This window comes from Procambarus clarkii, chromosome 20 (assembly GCF_040958095.1).
Source record: "Procambarus clarkii isolate CNS0578487 chromosome 20, FALCON_Pclarkii_2.0, whole genome shotgun sequence".
Taxonomy (NCBI): Eukaryota; Metazoa; Arthropoda; class Malacostraca; order Decapoda; family Cambaridae; genus Procambarus; species Procambarus clarkii.
The window spans coordinates 41,354,301-41,372,398 of record NC_091169.1 but is presented as its reverse complement, the minus strand read 5'-3'; the positions used below and the strand labels follow the sequence as shown (position 1 = coordinate 41,372,398).

The 18,098-nt window shown below is 45.7% G+C and overlaps 1 protein-coding gene across 3 annotated transcripts in view; it reads left to right on the top strand.

Moving 5' to 3' along the window:
• The window catches only part of LOC123755507 (uncharacterized), a 470,690-nt gene that overhangs the window by 338,924 nt on the left and 113,668 nt on the right, over positions 1–18,098 (top strand). For all 3 annotated transcript variants that reach the window (XM_069327892.1, XM_069327891.1, XM_069327890.1), the window contains exons 2-3: positions 10,899–11,086; positions 13,465–13,642. In XM_069327892.1, coding sequence (XP_069183993.1) covers positions 10,899–11,086; positions 13,465–13,642 — 366 coding nt within the window. The remainder of the gene's footprint in view (positions 1–10,898; positions 11,087–13,464; positions 13,643–18,098) is intronic.

Here is an 18,098-nt window from a genome sequence, read left to right as displayed (position 1 = left end):
AGCCTCTTTGTCATTAGTGTGTACCAAATCTACAATGTTGATATAATGATTCATTTGGAACACTAATTGAACACTATTTGAATTCCAGTTATATATATTCAAATTGTGATGATATTGTAATACTGAGCATATGAGGTACTACAATCACCCTCCCACCAGTCTTCCACACGCTCCTTTAACCCACAATCAAAATATTTCCTCTGAAGAAATGTCGAAAAAGAGAAATGATGAAATGAAGAAAAAAAAATTCCTCTGATTATGTCGTAGCTCAGTCGATTAAGGCAGCGTCTGAGATGTTCCCGGACGTAGGTTCGAATCCTCGTCACGGCCCTTGTGGATTTGTTCATTTCCTCTGAAGATTGGTCTAAATGTGCCTTTTCCTCCCTTGTTTCAACTCTTACTGCTTCCTTCCTTTTTTGTTGATGTTTCTTCTGTCTTTATTTGCCCCTTTTCTCGTTCACTGCTTGATGTGCTTTCTTCCTTTCTTCCTTCCTGTTCTCTCTCTCTTCCAATTTCTACGCTTTCTCCATTTAGTGTCCTCTTATCTCTCCCCAAATGTTTGTCCTCTCAAGCAGTCTCCCCACACTCTTGACCTCCCCATGCTCCCCACCCCCACTTCTTAATCTCACTCTACACCCCTCACCCCCTACACACCCCCACCCACAACCCCCTCACTACACCCCCCTCACCACACCCCCCCTCACCACACCCCCCACACACCCCTCACCCCCCCCACACACCCCTCCCCCCCTCACACACACCCCTCCCCCCCCCCACAAACACCCCTCCCCCCCACACCCCCCCACCTCACCCCCACACAGCACACTACTTCAACTTCCACAGAGGAACGTAAATCAGCAACGGAATTTTCCAGCTCTCATCCTCAACTGGACGAAAAATGCTTTGTGAGAGTCGGGTACCCTAACCTAACCTTTCAGGGGGAACCCCGTGTATGAGGCCCCCACCAGAGTGGACCTCAATTACCTTTCGGTTGCGTTGCGATGATTTCGGGGCTCAACGTCCCCGTGGCCCGGTCCTCGACTTAGCCTCCTGGTTGCGGGACTGGTCAACCAGGCTGTTAGACGCGGCTGCTCGCAGCCTGACGTATGAGTCACAGCCTGGTTGATCGGGGATCCTTTGGAGGTGTTTATCCAGTTCTCTCTTGAACACTGTGAGGGGTCGGCCAGTTATACCCCTATGTGTAGTGGAAGCGTGTTGAACAGTCTCGGGCCTCTGAGAGAGAACTCTATCAACATCAGGGTACCTATTGCACCTCTGGAGTTCAACGGGGGTATTCTGTACATCCTGCCATCCCTTCTGGTCTCATGTGATGTTATTTCTGTGTGCAGGTTTGAGACCAGCCCCTCTACTATTTTCCGCGTGTAAATTATTATGTATCTCTCCCGCCTGCGCTCAAGAGAATACAGATTTAGGCATCTTAGTCGGTCCCAATAGTTTAGATGTTTTACTGAGTGGATTCTAGCAATAAAGGATCTCTGCACGCTCTCCATGTCAGCAATTTCTCCAGCTTTGAAAGGGGTTGTCATTGTACAGCAGTATTCTACTCTAGACAGCACTAGCGTCTTGAAGAGTATCATCACTGGTATAGCATCTCTAGTGTGAAAAGTTTTTGTTATCCAACCTGTCATTTTTATTGTAGTGACATTTGGCCCGTGTATGTGGAGCCCCATATGTGGAGCCCCATATGTGGAGCCCCATGTGAACCGAGTGTGAGGCCAAATATATCCAGCCCATCCTTAAGGATTATAGTATTTAGCGATAACTATTTGATTGAACGTACAAAAATGTACTATTGCACAAAGTAGGGTTCAAGTCATGGTCATCTACAAAGAGGGCACGAGAAAAAATCCTAAATTTTATTAGGCCTAGTGTAACATATAAACTAAATCCGTGTATGCACTGAGGCCTAACTAGGACCAGCAACTAGAAAACCCAACCTGTCCTAGGCCTAAATAATCCATCTCTTTAGCATTGTATTTAGCGTAATAAAAAGGTTAGTTTAGCACCCTTTTGAAGTTCAACAGTCCATTTTTGTACGTATGACCAAATGGTCGCTAGAAGTACTATTATTTTCTAAAGATGGTGAGGATATCTTAGGGTTACCAGAGTTACGTACTAAGAGCATGAAGCCACAGGTGACCCTAGACGTTCTCACCTGACTTAAATGTTCTTAATTGGCGCGAACGACCCTGTAAGTGGAGGGTAAATTGCTTCCACTTACAGGGGGTCGTTGAGGTGCTCCAGGCTTTGTGGGGATCTTCATTAATTATTAGATACATGCCTACACTTGCCCGAGACAACAGGAGCATTCCAAGTGCATTCCATTTACTAACTACTTTTGACACTGAAAAAGTTCTTTCTAATGTCTCTGTGGCTCATTTGGGTACTCACCTTCCACCTGTGTCCCCTTGTACGTGTACTACTCGTGTTAAATAATACATCCTTGTCTACCGGGCTGTGGTGGGTATATGGGCCTGCGGGCCGCTCCAAGCAACAGCCTGGTGGACCAAACTCGCACAAGTCAAGCCTGGCCTCGGACCGAGCTTGGGGAGTAGAACTCCCAGAACCCCATCAAGCAGGTACCCTGTTAATTTCCATGAGAATTCTGTATGTGGTGATCATGTCTCTCCGAGCTCTTCTGGTTTCCAGCGACGTGAGGTGCAGCCTTTCCTCATAACTCATGCCTCTTAGTTCTGGGACTAGCCTAGTGGCATACCTCTGAACTTTTTCCAGCTTCGTCTTGTGCTTGACAAGGTACGGGCTCCATGCTGTGGCCGCATACTCCAGGATTGACCTTACATATGTGGTATACAAGGATCTGAATGATTCCTTACACAGGTTTCTGAAGGCAGTTCTGATGTTAGCCAGCCTCGCATACGCCGCTGATGTTATTCTCTTGATGTGGGCTTCAGGAGACAGGTTTGGTGTGATATCAACTCCAAGATCTTTCTCTCTCTGTCCGTTTCATGAAGGACTTCATCTCCCATTCTGTATCCAGTGTCTGGCCTCCTATTTCCTTCCTGGTGTTTGAGAGAGTGAGGGGTGAGAGTAATGTCTATAGGTCAAAATTCCCAGCGAAGAAAATCACAAAAGACACACAAAGGCAAACACAAAACCTAATTTGCCTGTTAACACTTGACGCGGTCCAGTATAGAGCGAGGTATTCACAGAAGCTCATTCGCCAGTCATTCCGGTATAGATTTTCTTCATTTTAATATCGTTAACAAAGGTTGGGAATACCCTCCATTGACTGGCGTTATTTGGGCATTACACAAGGGTATATTATCTCCAGTCAAGGCTCAAACACTCGTCCCTTTTGAAGGATGTGATGCAGGGGAATTGTAGCTGTGTTGCCGCGCCGGCCGCAAGGCAGGAGTGTGATAGCCGGTCTGTGGTAGTTAGTATGGAACGGGGCGCCCAGTGACTCGCCAGCTCGCTACTGGCCTATGTTGACTTGTTAAATAATTCAAAACAAGGAGAGAGAGAGAGAGGGAGAGAGGGAGAGGGAGGGAGAGGGTGGGAGGGAGAGGGAGGGAGGGAGGGAGGGAGGGAGAGGGAGGGAGGGAGAGAGGGAGGGAGAGAGGGGGGAGGGAGGGAGGAAGGAACCTGGAGGGAAGGAGATATTGTTGTTCGTTCCAAGTAGCAAATCTTAAACAAAAGTTCCAAGTAGCACGGGCTAAGGTGAGCCCGTAGTGGACTTACCTGGCACAGGAGCGGGGCTGTCGGTAGGAGATATAGAAGATGCGCAGATATAGGCGCACAGGCGCTACACATACCACAAACGCCCCCGGCAAAGATACAAGAACGCACGCGCGTGCACACACACAAACCACCCTCCATCCCAAACCATGAAACAAATGCTAACATGCATAGATTTGTAACAAGTCAACATTTAATTTGAACGTTTGGGAAGCCTGACTGTCCATTGTTTTAATGCAGGTCTTCACACAGACCAGTTGATTAACAGTTGAGAAGCGGGGCCAAAGAGCCGAAGCTCAAAGCTCAACACCCCCCCCCCCACCGCAAGCACAACTAGGTGAGTATAGACGTTTGTGTGTCAACCTTCATTGTGAACTTGTCCGATTCCATGCTCACCTTCTCTTGTGTTAGGCTTCGTGGCTGATGTGTTTTGACCTTGCTATATTCCATCAATTTCCTTCTCATGTTTCGCCACAACGCTCAAAATACAACCCAACATAACCTTAAACGCATTGACCCCTCAGCCCGTCCTCCAAACAAAGACCCAAGGTCCATTCCATCCACCCGCCAAACCCCCTGTTTATGAATGAAAAACGGTTTACACACGACTCACAACGGATGACGTTCGAACACTTCCGGAACAAGTGCTTCACTGACGACTTTTGTTCGAACCACAACGCTGTAAATGCTTCACCCTCGTACTACAAATACAAATAATCGCCAACAGAACCTAAACACCTAACCTAACCTAATCTGTACCTATATATATGCACAATATACCAATATATTATGATATTAATTTATATTTGAGAACATTCCCGTTTTGAATGAACAGCATGTAAAAATTTATGAATGCGTCTGTGGGGTCGACCGCTGGATGGAATGGACTTGAGTCGAGGACAGGTTGGACCCCTTGCAACCCACTTAACCTAATCTACCGGTTTTGGAAACGTGGGCGTCTGTGAACTCATGTAACTCCAAAAATGATCAAATCCACAAGGGCCGTGACGAGGATTCGAACCTGCGTCCGAGAGCATCCCAGACGCTGCCTTAATGATCTTTCTGGAAGCAGTTTTTGATTGAAATTCGTTGAATGCCTTGAAGATGCCATAGTCAATACTACTATGTTGATAATGAGGGTCATCAGGGGTCAGGGTTAGTGCCAATGTCTGAGTCATTAAGGTCAAAGTTCAGTGTCACCTACTTGGCCACTAGAGGTCAAAATCCAGTATTGTTGTGTGGATTAACACCTTAAAAACACACACAACGACGACACAAACCGGCCCTGTCTGCCCTTAACACATGAGGTAATATTTTTATAACTGATTTAACAGTCAAGATAATACGCAATAGCCAATATAATAGCCAATTTAATAGCCAAGATAATACGCAATATCCAATATAACAGCGAATGTAACAGCCAAGATAATACGCAAATATCCAATATAACAGCCAATTTAATAGCCAATATAATAGCCAATTTAATAGCCAAGACAATAGCCAGCAGCCAAGATCATAGTAGTGGGTTCCACCTAAAAGGTTCTTGTATTGAAATAGTTTTGACCCAGGGGGTAATTCAGTGGCCGTTCTGTAGAAGGTTAGGTTAGGTTAGGTTAGGTTAGGTTAGGTTATCTGCATCAGTACACTTACCCTTTCACGTCATGGCTACCGTGGCGTAGCTCCTATTCTCCAAGGTAAATAAAAAAATTAACCGTTTAATTAATATTATTTTTATCTGTGGTGTGGGGTGGGGTGCGTGTGGGGGGTGGGGGAGGGTTGCGTGCGTGCGTGTGCGTGCGTGAGTAGTTTCAGTTCTGGCGCGAGAACAATACAGATTATTAGTAGTGGCATAAATATGGGCGATGGTTCGTTAATCACCCTATTGCAGGTCAAGGGTGAACTTTAGGTATTAATTCTTCAGTATATAAATATATATATATATATATATATATATATATATATATATATATATATATATATATATATATATATATATATATATATATATATATATATATATATATATATATATAGTCAATGTAGGAGTCACACAGAGAGTAATACTTGAGGCTGAAGGCTAGTATTTGAAGCTGAAGGCTAGTACTTGAGGCTGAAGGCTAGTACTTGAAGCTAAAGGCTAGTACTTGAAGCTAAAGGCTAGTACTTGAAGCTAAAGGCTAGTACTTGAAGCTGAAGGCTAGTACTTGAAGCTCAAGGCTAGTACTTGAAGCTCAAGGCTAGTACTTGAAGCTGAAAGGCTAGTACTTGAAGCTCAAGGCTAGTACTTGAAGCTGAAAGGCTAGTACTTGAAGCTGAAAGGCTAGTACTTGAAGCTCAAGGCTAGTACTTGAAGCTGAAGACTAGTACTTGAAGCTGAAAGGCAAGTACTTGAAGCTGAATGGCAAGTACTTGAAGCTGAAAGGCAAGTACTTGAAGCTGAAAGCTAGTACTTGAAGCTGAAGGGTAGTACTTGAAGCTGAAGGGTAGTACTTGAAGCTGAAGGCTAGTACTTGAAGCTGAAGGCTAGTACTTGAAGCTGAAGGCTAGTACTTGAAGCTGAAGGCTAGTACTTGAAGCTGAAAGGCTAGTACTTGAAGCTGATGGCTAGTACTTGAAGCTGAAGGCTAGTACTTGAAGCTGAAAGGCTAGTACTTGAAGCTGAAGGCTAGTACTTGAAGCTGATGGCTAGTACTTGAAGCTGATGGCTAGTACTTGAAGCTGAATGTTAGTACTTGAAGCTGAAGGCTAGTACTTGAAGCTGATGGCTAGTACTTGAAGCTGAATGTTAGTACTTGAAGCTGAAGGCTAGTACTTGAAGCTGATGGCTAGTACTTGAAGCTGAATGTTAGTACTTGAAGCTGAAGGCTAGTACTTGAAGCTCGCTGAAAGGTATTACTTGAGGCCTGCTGGAAAGTAGTAATTAAAGTTTGCTGAAGGACCTCGTCAGAGCCTGCAATAGAGAAATAGAAGCCACAACATCACAACCTGTTACAACCATACAGTGAACTCTAAACAACCTCGTTAGTGCTCTTCAACTCGTAAAAACAGTTGAGTAAATACGGACATAACCCTACGTGGGCCTCGGGGCCTCGTAGCCTGGTGGATAGCGCGCAGGACTCGTAATTCTGTGGCGCGGGTTCGATTCCCGCACGAGGCAGAAACAAATGGGCAAAGTTTCTTTCACCCTAAATGCCCCTGTTACCTAGCAGTAAATAGGTACCTGGGAGTTAGTCAGCTGTCACGGGCTGCTTCCTGGGGGTGGAGGCCTGGTCGAGGACCGGGCCGCGGGGACACTAAAGCCCCGAAATCATCTCAAGATAACCTCAAGATAACGTGGCTGAGATTAGAGGTTCAGGGGCCAGATTCACGAAGCAGTTACGCAAATACTTACGAACGTGTACATCTTTCCACAATCTTTGACGGCTTTGGTTACATTTATTAAACAGTTTACAAGCATGAAAACTTCCCAATCAACTGTTGTTATTGTTATAAACCGCGGTCTGGTGCTTCGGAGCTCATTAACTGTTTAATATTGTAAACAAAGCCGCCAAAGATTGAGAAAAGAGATACAGGTCCGTAAGTGCTTGCGTAAGTGCTTGCGTAAGTGCTTTCGTGAATCTGGCCCCAGGTCTCCTGTTATTTGAACCGCGGATCGGGGCCCAGGATGGGCAGGAGGCGCCTATAGCCATTATATAGTCGTAATGACTCTATAGCACTGGGAAGGGGGGTCAGGTTAAGAATTTGGGATGGGACGGAGGGAATGGAATAGTGACCAATCACTTGTGGACTGGACAGTCGGAGAATTGAACGTCGACCTGGATGAAGCGAGACCGCCGCTCTACCGTCCAGTCCAAGTGGTTGGACAGCTGGGGGGGGGGGGGGGAAACATCACCATTGGAACACCATTCCTTCCCCCCGTCCTATCCTAAATCCTTATCCTGACCTCCTGAATAGAAACTGGCTACAGTAAATAGGTACCTGGGAGTTAGACAGCTGCTACGGGCTGCTTCCTGGGAAGTGTGTGTGTGTGTGTGTGTTTACTAGTTGTGTTTTTGCGGGGGTTGAGCTTTGCTCTTTCTGTGTGTGTGTGTGTGTGTGTGTGTGTGTGTGTGTGTGTGTGTGTGTGTGTGTGTGTGTGTGTATGTGTGTGTGTATGTGTATGTGTGTGTGTGTGTATGTGTGTGTGTGTGTGTGTGTGTGTGTGTGTGTGTGTGTGTGTGTGTGTGTGTGTGTGTGTGTGTGTGTGTGTGTGTGTGAAAAATAATAATTTGATTGACAGTTGAGAGGCGGGCCCAAAGAGCCAGACCTCAACCCCCGCAAGCACAACTAGGTGAGGACAAGGTTGAACCCCTTTCTGGCCTATTGCAGCCAATTATTGCCTCGTCTCTGTCCTATGGGGCACCTATTACATCCCCCCCCCCCCCAACCCAATCCATTACCCCCTTCAACCCAGTCCCGCCCCTCCCCCCCCCAACCCAATCCATTACCCCCTTCAACCCAGTCCCGCCCCTCCCCCCTTTCCCCCACCCTCCCCCCACCCTACCCCCACTCTCCCCCCTCTTTCATTACAACAGAATTGCAACTCACGTCACATTGAGCAGCTCAGGGGCCGGCTACCGTCCACCCCCTCCACTGTGTTTCACACCAATTGTGGAGATTATCGCTCCAGATACTCCCCCCCTTCTCCGCCCCTTTCCCCCCTCTCCCCTTCCCCTGTCCCCGCTCCCTTCCCCGCAGTCCCCCCCATTTTTTTCTCTACCACCTGTTTCCCTTTCGTACCCTCTTTCTCTCCTTATTTCTCTCTCTCTCTCTTCCCCCCCTCCCCCCTCTTTTTCGCTTTATCCCTCTTTTTCTTTTCCCTCACCACTCCTCAAATTACCCTTTCTCTCCCCCCCAATCACCCTTTCTCTCCCCCTAATCACCCTTTCTCTCCCCCTAATCACCCTTTCTCTCCCCCTAATCACCCTTTCTGTCCCCCTCAATCACCCTTTCTTCCCCCCCAATCACCCTTTCTTCCCCCCCAATCACCCTTTCTTCCCCCCCAATCACCCTTTCTCCCCCCCCCAATCACCCTTTCTCCCCCCCCCTCTGTCCCCCCTTTTCCAGCACCTCTAGTGAACAGCATGTCATTTTTTTTTAGCATTTGATAATTTGACGAAAGAAAATATCTTACGCTAAAATAGTTAATGATTCTCTATCATTTAATAGCCAAGATAATAGTGAGGATAATAGCTAGAATATGCAGAATAACCACATGTAGATATATATATATATATATATATATATATATATATATATATATATATATATATATATATATATATATATATATATATATATATATATATATATAGCTAGGATATATATAAGGGCAAACAGATGCGCAAGTCTCTGCTCTTTCTTCTTTTTTTCCCTGTTCTCGTCTCGCCTGGGTTCTTGTACCTTTGAAAAGGATCGAAGGATACTTTTTTGTAGCCCGTTTGCCACCCTGCAGCTCTTTCTTGGCCCAGACCTTCCTGTGGTATAACGACTTGACCAACCAAACTGTTTGTTTTAGCAGCTAGTGAGCCGAATTGTCTCCTTTCTAGAGAGTCCCAATAATTTAGACGAGCGAGATATCAAATAACATATCATGGAAGATACTGGACGGTCAGATCGCAAATTTTTGGCAGAAGAATGACAACATACTGGAGTGAAAGATACGGAAGGAAACGCAGAATAGAACCAGTGAGGAGTGCAGGTGCTGTGAGGAGTAGAGGTGGAGACAGTGCTGTGAGGAGTAGAGGTGGAGACAGTGCTGTTCCTATTGATGTTCAGACAGTACTCTCCATAGGCTCAGAGGCCCTCGGTTGTTTAAACATTCTCCCAGCAAGCATTAGAACAATTTTCGGAGCACCATTACCCACAGGCCAGAGTGTTGGCGGGTTATTTGTAAAACCTGGTTGTGGCACCAGTTTGGACCTTCCAGACCCTGCCAGAGGACTCAGTAGAGTTCAGGGTTGAATAGCTTTTGTCCTATCGTAGCCGATTGGGTTAAGGTAAGCGTCTGGGAGTCAGTAGAACGTTGTTTCAAATCCCCTTCATTGATCCAAATAATTTTTGGATCAAGTCATTAACGTGGATATTTCAACTATTTTAGATCATTCCTTTTCCAATAGTTTTGACCTTTTTTCCCAGCAGGTAAAGAGATAAAGGGAAAAAGTTAGTTAATTCCATATTAGTGGATCTCTCTTACAAATCTCTATAGTTATTTAATTTAGCAGTAGGAGTAGTGAGCGCAATATGAGAGAGAGACTTCTGGTGGTGTCTTGGGAGGTGTGGCCACACGTGTCTAAGGTGTGGCCACACGTGTCTAAGGTGTGGCCACACGTGTCTAAGGTGTGGCCACACGTGTCTAAGGTGTGGCCACACGTGTCTAAGGTGTGGCCACACGGGTCTAAGGTGTGGCCACACGTGTCTAAGGTGTGGCCACACGTGTCTAAGGTGTGGCCACACGTGTCTAAGGTGTGGCCACACCGCTGATGGCCAGGCTTGAGGCCGTGTAATTAGATCTGCCTGTGTCCTATCTCATCCATCCTGATAATCTCCCTTACCAACGCCTCTCCTGGAACACACCTGGATATGCATATCCAGGTATATCCAAGCATATCTCCGCACCCTTCCCCCCCCCCTCTCTCTCTCTCTCTCGAAGTTAATATTCTCCGAACCACCTTATCTCTATCCTCTGTCCACCCATTCCCGCCTTCCTGCTCCTCTCCTCCACCCCCCTCTCTATCCCTCCTTCCCCCCCTCCCTCTACCCCCCATTTCTCTCCCTCCCTCCACACTCAACATAATATCCCACCCAACTATCCCAAATCCGGCTCTTCCTTGCCCCAATGTTCCACTCCCCCATACGCTTGTAAACGCAAGCAGAACTACGCCATAACCACTGCCCTCGACAGGCTTTTCCGTACACACGAAAATGCACGAATATTCTCATCTAACACGCCTACCCGAATTGTTGCTCGACCGGGACGCACGTGCAAATAAAACAACGACACATAACCTAATTTATCATTGTCATAAACACCTGTCGCCCGGAATTAAGCTGTACGGCGATCTATATTAAGCATTTCATTTACACATGCCGGAGAGATGGACTTGGAGATTAATCGTTCCATTTCGTTTGCTTTTCAGTGACGTCTGGACTGGAAATTGTCAACATCGAGGGCCCGAGTGTGGTCGTGAACGGGTCCCTGCCTCAGCTCGTCCTCGACTGCGAGTATGACATCAAGGAGTATGATAAGAAAGGTTTGGTAGTGAAGTGGTACTTCAACAGGCAGCCTTTTCCAGTCTACCAGTGGATACCAACCAACGTGCCTCAGGTGTGTGGTGGTGGTGGTTGTTGTTTCATGTGGTGGTGGTGATGTGTGGTGGTGCCTGTTGTAGGTAGTGTAATGTGTGATGGTACTAGGATTACAGCTACCAGAATCTACTACCATTTAATAGTTGTAGTCAATCATTGTTGATGATAGAGTGACTACCCCTAAAACCAGCAGAAGTGGTGGTAGGCAGGTACCAGTACTCTCGGCAGCGACGGTGAACGTAATTAACAGTAACCGTGAAGTTGAAAGCACAGTAGCTAGAAGAACCAGTAAAATCTGTATAGTTCACTGATAAGTCTACACCCGCATGAAGACACGGGCCAAATAACTGAAATGATATTCTTCAATATATTACCTTCAGTAACTCAAGGGGGAGACTTGAGCAATTAGAGGATGATAATCTGTGGATAACGAAGAATGCCATAACCATGTGTTATGTATAACAAGAAGGTCTTTAAGCACCAGCCAATTATAAACCAGTTTAACTTTTCAAACTCAAAACTTTTAACTTTTGAAAGAAACTTCCTTCCACAAACTTCTCTTTCCTGTTAAATGCTTTTCCACGTCTTGGATGGGGAGTCCCACAGACTCACTTCTCCCGGAAAACTTCCATTCGCCTTTATATAAAGGTTTGAGCCCCTTTTAGGACGTGTTATAAGGTTTTAATTGGGTGGAACCCAGACGCGACGAGGCTCTTGAAGGCTCCACCGTGATGAATTTTGTTCAGATTTTGCTCTTAGGCCCTCCCTGTTGAGCATTCTATATCAGATTACGTTATATGCCTTCCTTCCGAGCCTATCTATCGAGCCCTCCCTTCCGAGCCCCTCCGAGCCCCTCCGAGCCCTCCCTCCCGAGCCTGCATTAAGAAATGTAAGCTCAGAAAAGCCCCCTCTGGGTCTCCCAACGAGCCTTTTACCACCATCGCATTTCCTTTAGTCTGCAAATTAAGAGAGTCTGATTTCCTGCGTGTCGTGGGCGTGCCAGAGAGGGCGTGCATGTCGTGGGCTTGCCAGAGAGGGCGTGCATGTCGTGGGCGTGCCAGAGAGGGCGTGCATGTCGTGGGCGTGTGGAGACGGGCGTACGTCTCCGCCTTACCACGCCCCTATCCCCCCCATCGTCTCCCAGTTATAGGAACTACATCTTTTCTTCCCCCTCCTCCTCCAGCACTGTCGTCATCACTCTGAAGGTGTTCGACTCAAGGAACAAGTTGATATACAGAGTTAACCGGTCCTTAATCTGATTACTTTGTTTAACGACATTCCTTAAAATGATCTGTACCGTTTACGTGAAAGACGGGGAATCTTGTTTGAAATTGGTGGGAGTAAGATGGGGTTTGAAATTAGAGGAACACGGTGGTTTTAACCTTTCCACTATTCATCAAATTATTCATTTCCTTTTCTCGTTTTGTATATTATTAATAGCCAATGGGCGCGCTATTTATTTTCCAATTTCTAAACTTATCTAGTACCATTGCCCATGGCACATATTATCATATAAAATCTGTTTCCAAGAGTAAATTTTAATATTATATTTAGCCTATGCCTTATCTAGTCTTAAGGAAAAATATATAGGGTTTTGACGTCCATGTGTTCAAAAATGGAAGGAGGTGAGTTTGGGACACTTCGGTGAACCTTACCTTATGTTCACCTAGTTTGTATGCGGGGGTTGAGCGTCGGCTCTTTGGTCCCGCCTTTCAACATTCAATCTACTGGTGTACAGATTCGTGAGTTTATTGGGCTCTATCATATATGCATTTGAAACTGTGCATGGAGTCAGCCTCCACCACATCACTTCCCTGTTCTTTCCGCTGCCTTGTCTCTGACCTCTAGGCCTCCTGGTTGGTAGTTTGGTCAGCAAAACCAGGTTGTTGTTTATGACTCGTACTTCAGAATTCGAACAACAGCCTAGTTGATCAGGTACCCCTTGGAGGTGTCTTGAAGAGAGAACTAGACAGTTTCGTGAGAGGTTGGCTAGTTAGGTTGATGTTGATTTAGATTTAGCTACTCAGAACGAAATATCTATGTAGCACGGGCTATGGTGAGCCCGTAATCGGCTAGTTAGGTCTCTTGTGTTTATGTAGAACTGAGGTGAGGTAATCAGCAGGAGAAAGAGCTTAGCCAGTACGATTATATAGATCTTACAAGAGTTATGAAGACAGAGTGACGATGCCTATGCAACCATTTAGACCGTTGGGAATCGAACGCCGACCCTGCAAGAAGCGAAGCCATCGCTCTTGCCAACTAATCCAAGTAATTAGGTGTGAAGGTAAAAGCCAATTAAAAAAAAAATTTAGTACATTAATATTTACCTATTAATTTAGATATGCAGTTTGCAAGCCACAACAATAGAGTTAAATGAGCTTGAATCTTCCTTCACAGGACCTGGGCATCTTGAAGGGTCGCCTGAACCTGAACTACGCCGTGTCGGAAGAGGAGTATACGAAACATCGCGCCTTGGCCATCGTCAAGCCCACGACAGAGCTCAGTGGGGAGTACACGTGCTGGATCTCCTCCTTCGAGAGCGAGGATTTCAAGAGGAAGAGTCTTATTGTCTACGGTAAGTTCCCACGGAGATGTTCTAAGGGGCGGGCCACTTAAACGGAACCGGTATATCTCATGAACAAATCCACAAAGGGGGGCCGAAATGAGGGTTCGAATGCATCATGCTATTGGGATTTCTGCCTGTACATCTCTTCTTGAGTCTTGGTGGTTTTATATTGACTTTGAGTAGTTTATGAGCTGCGACGATTAAAGAGGTTGTAAACTATAATATCTCTTGGGTTGTGAAGTTTGGAATTTCGTAAATTGTTTGAATAAGTGTAAATAATGCTGTTTAAGGAAGGATTTACAGGTTTCGTGGGTGTTTATGTAAATGTTTTTGTTGAATGCCAACTCAGGTTATTTTTTTCGTGGATTTTTCTGCCCCGTGATGTGATTGTGTGAGCTTTGTGGGTACCGTTATCTTGAGGTTATCTTGAGGTTATCTTGAGAAGATTTCGGGGCTTAGTGTCCTCGCGGCCCGGTCCTCGACCAGGCCTCCTTTTTGTTACACACCCCCATGAAGCAGCCCGTAACAGCTGTCTAACTCCCAGTTACCTATTTACTGCTAGGTAACAGGGGCATCAGGGGGGAAAGAAACATTTTGCCCATTTGTCTCCGCCACCACCGGGGATCGAACCCGGAACCTCAGGACTACGAATCCGAAGCGTTGTCCACCCAGCTGTCAGACGACACTGTGGAGTGTCCTGCAATATAGTGATTAGTTGATTAGTGACGTTGATTAGTGATGGTGAAGAGGGAGAATCACGGATGGTGACATTGTTTTTCTTCTTGGGGGGGGGGGATGGTGATCAGTGAAGAGCTGATAGTGACGACGTCGCCTAAGGATCAGCGAGGATAGTGATGAATCGAAACACTTGGATCCAATATTGGATCCAGAGAAAGCTCGACAACTGTAGTGTTTACTAAATTAGTTTGGAAATGGTCACGAAAGGGATTTTAAAATAGCTAGTGCTGACCAGACCACACACTAGAAAGTGAAGGCACGACGACGATGTTTCGGTCCGTCCGGGACCATTCTCAAATCGATTCGGTCCAGGACGGACCGAAACGTCGTCGTCCCTTCACTTTCTAAGTGTGTGGTTTGGTCAATATTTTTTTCAGCCACGTTATTGTGACTCCTCGCCTGCAAAATAGCTGATATTTGATTTCTGGCTTTGGGAGGTTACCTTGAGGTGATTCCGGGGCTCAGCGACCCCGCGGCCCGGTCGTCGACCATACCTCCTCGTTGCTGGACTGGTCAACCAGGCTGTTATACGTCAGGCTGCGAGCAGCCGCGTCCGAGTCACAGCCTGGTTGATCAGGTATCTTTTGGAGATGTTTGTCAAGTTCTCTCTTGAACACTGTGAGGGGTCGGCCAGTTATGCCCCTCACAGTGTTCAAGAGAGAACTTGGGGAGGGGTAGAGGAGGGAGGGGGGGAGGGATTGTACTTGCTTGCAATACTGAAAGGACTTCATTAATGTATTTACTATTTGTGCTTATAAACTCGTGCAATTAGCTCTTGGACCCCGCCTTTCTAACCAATCTATTTGTTTTCCTCTATTATGTCTACTACATATATTTCTCTTTAACACATGCGCGCGCACATATTTCCAAGACGAGCAGTTTCACTACCAGGTGCCTGGTTACTACTAGGTGAACAGGTGCATTAGGTGAAAGGAGCTGTGTGTGTGTGTGTGTGTGTGTGTGTGTGTGTGTGTGTGTGTGTGTGTGTGTGTGTGTGTGTGTGTGTGTGTGTGTGTGTGTACTCACCTAATTGTACTCACCTAATTGTGCTTGCGGGGGTTGAGCTCTGGCTCTTTGGTCCCGCCACTCAACCGTCAATCAACAGGAGGTATCCTGTTGTGTGTGTGTGTGTGTGTGTGTGTGTGTGTGTGTGTGTGTGTGTGTGTGTGTGTGTGTGTGTGTGTGTGTGTGTGTGTGTGCGCGCGTGCGCGCGTGCGGCGTGCGTGCGTGCGTGCACGTGGACGTTACCTGAACTCGATATCAACGTTCAATTTTTTTTCTCTTTTTTTATTTTTTTATTTTTCCCTGTAAAAGTTACTCAATGATACATAAATAATAACGTAACATTGAACACTGCGACGGTGAGCAAGAACTAACGAGACTGTTCGTTAGTTGCTCATGCAACTAACATTGCAAGCGCCAGAGGGAAGCGTAGGCTCAGGGAAATACATCAACCCATTAACTCTCTTTTGGCGACATTTAATTTGTGAGATAAACTTCATATCATCGATTGACTGATAATATTAGCACGAAGATTATGGATAGTGGAGGTAAATCACATATTACAGATATTAATATTTCCATAATCGGCAATTAATGATGAATTAATGCAATAAAAATAGATCGCGATAGATCTCCACCACAAATCAGATATTAAATCATTTATTGGCCGCTAATGGCCAAACACAGCCACGCTTTGCCAACAATTCGAAGCGAAAGCTGTTTTTTTTTTCCGCCTAATTTATTTTCTACCACAGATGTGGCCAGACATTTACAATGCTAAGCAGCATATATACATTTTCTTCTGCCCCTCCATAGGCAGGGTTAAAAGGCTGCTATATACATATTGTAAAGAGTTTATATATATATATATATATATATATATATATATATATATATATACATATATATATATATATATATATATATATATATATATATATATATATATATATATATGTGTGTGTGTGTGTGTGTGTGTGTGTGTGTGTATACGGTATATATATATGTCCCGACAGCTATAACTATTGCTTATAGCTGTGATGACACACATACAAATCACACTAAGGTGATTATATATATAATATTTATATAAAATATATATTTTTTATATATTTTATAAATGGGAAAAAGGGAGGGTTGTTCAGTGGCTCTTGTCACGTTCAAGCTCCTGCTGAACTTCTGGCTGTGATGATATGTTATAGATACAGCTACTCGGAACAAGTTCCAAGTAGCACGGGCTATGGTGAGCCCGTAGTGGACTTACCTGACACATGAGTGGTGCTGTGGCTGTGATGATCGTTATGAGCAATAGTTATAGATTATGATGATGTACAGGCAGGAGTGTAGGAGCCTCGGGCTGTCGGGGAAGGGACCCGGATACGGTGGCTAAGATACCTAGGGCAGCCCAGTGACCAATTTCTCAAGCATCAGCACTGTAAACTCAGCTAGTGTGGCCTGGTATACACACTGAATGTAAACTCATTGAAGAGTGCGAGAGGCAGTTCCTAGTTCAAACCTTACATTACTGAATGTTGTAGGCGAGGAGTCACAATAACGTGGCTGAAGTAGTTTGACCTACACACTAGAAGGTGAAGGGGACGACGACGTTTCGGTCCGTCATGGACCATTCTCAATCGACTTGAGAATGGTCCAGGACGGACCGAAACGTCGTCGTCCCTTCACCTTCTAGTGTGTGGTCTGGTCAAATTACTGAATGTTCAGTCATTGGACTGTTCATCATTTTTTTGTTCATTGGACCTCATGTAAGTGTGTTTGGGTGAGAGGGGGATCAGGATGTTACAGTTTGCATGGTTTTGAGCTGGACGGTAGAGCGACGGTCTCGCTTCATGCAGGTCGGCGTTCAATCCCCGACCGTCCAATTGGTTGGGCACCATTCCTTTCCTCGTCCCATCCCAAATCCTTTATCCTAACCCCTTCCAAGTGCTATATAGTCATGTTGGCTTGGTGCTTTCCCCTGATTATTCATTTCCCTTCCCTCCACAGTTTGTCACTGATGAGACACAGTTTACCGTTAAGCGAGATGGAGAATTCAGTATTATGAAAGTAAGCAAAAGTAAACAAAATCAAAAACATAGTTTAAGGTAGCTGCATAAGTACATATGTAACTTTGTGAGCTTTATTTCATGTTGACACACTCACACACGAGAACCTGGGTGCCTGGTGGCTGAGTGGGCAGCACTCCGGACTCGTAATCCCGGGGACCAGGGGTTCGATCCCCGGCGATGGCGGAAAACAAATGGGCAGAGTTTCTATCACTCTGATGCACTTGTTACCTAGCAGTAAATAGGTACCTGGGTGTTAGACAGCTGTTACGGGCTGCTTCCTGGATGTGTGTGTGTGTGTGGGAGGGGGGGGGGGATATTGATTGACAGTTGAGAGGCGGGCCGAAAGACCAGAGCTCAACCCCTGCAATCAGAACTAGGTGAATATACACGAGAGAGAGATAGAGAGAGAGAGAGAGATAGAGAGAGAGAGAGAGAGAGAGAGAGAGAGAGAGAGAGAGAGAGAGAGACAGAGAGAGAGAGAGAGAGAGAGAGAGAGAGATAGAGAGAGAGAGAGAGAGAGAGAGAGAGAGAGAGAGAGAGAGAGAGAGAGAGAGAGAGAGAGAGAGAGATACAGGTCGGCTCCCTGTAATCAAACACATAAGACTGGCTTGGCAAACGACTCTAACTCTAGGAAACATACAACCACACGGAAACCACAT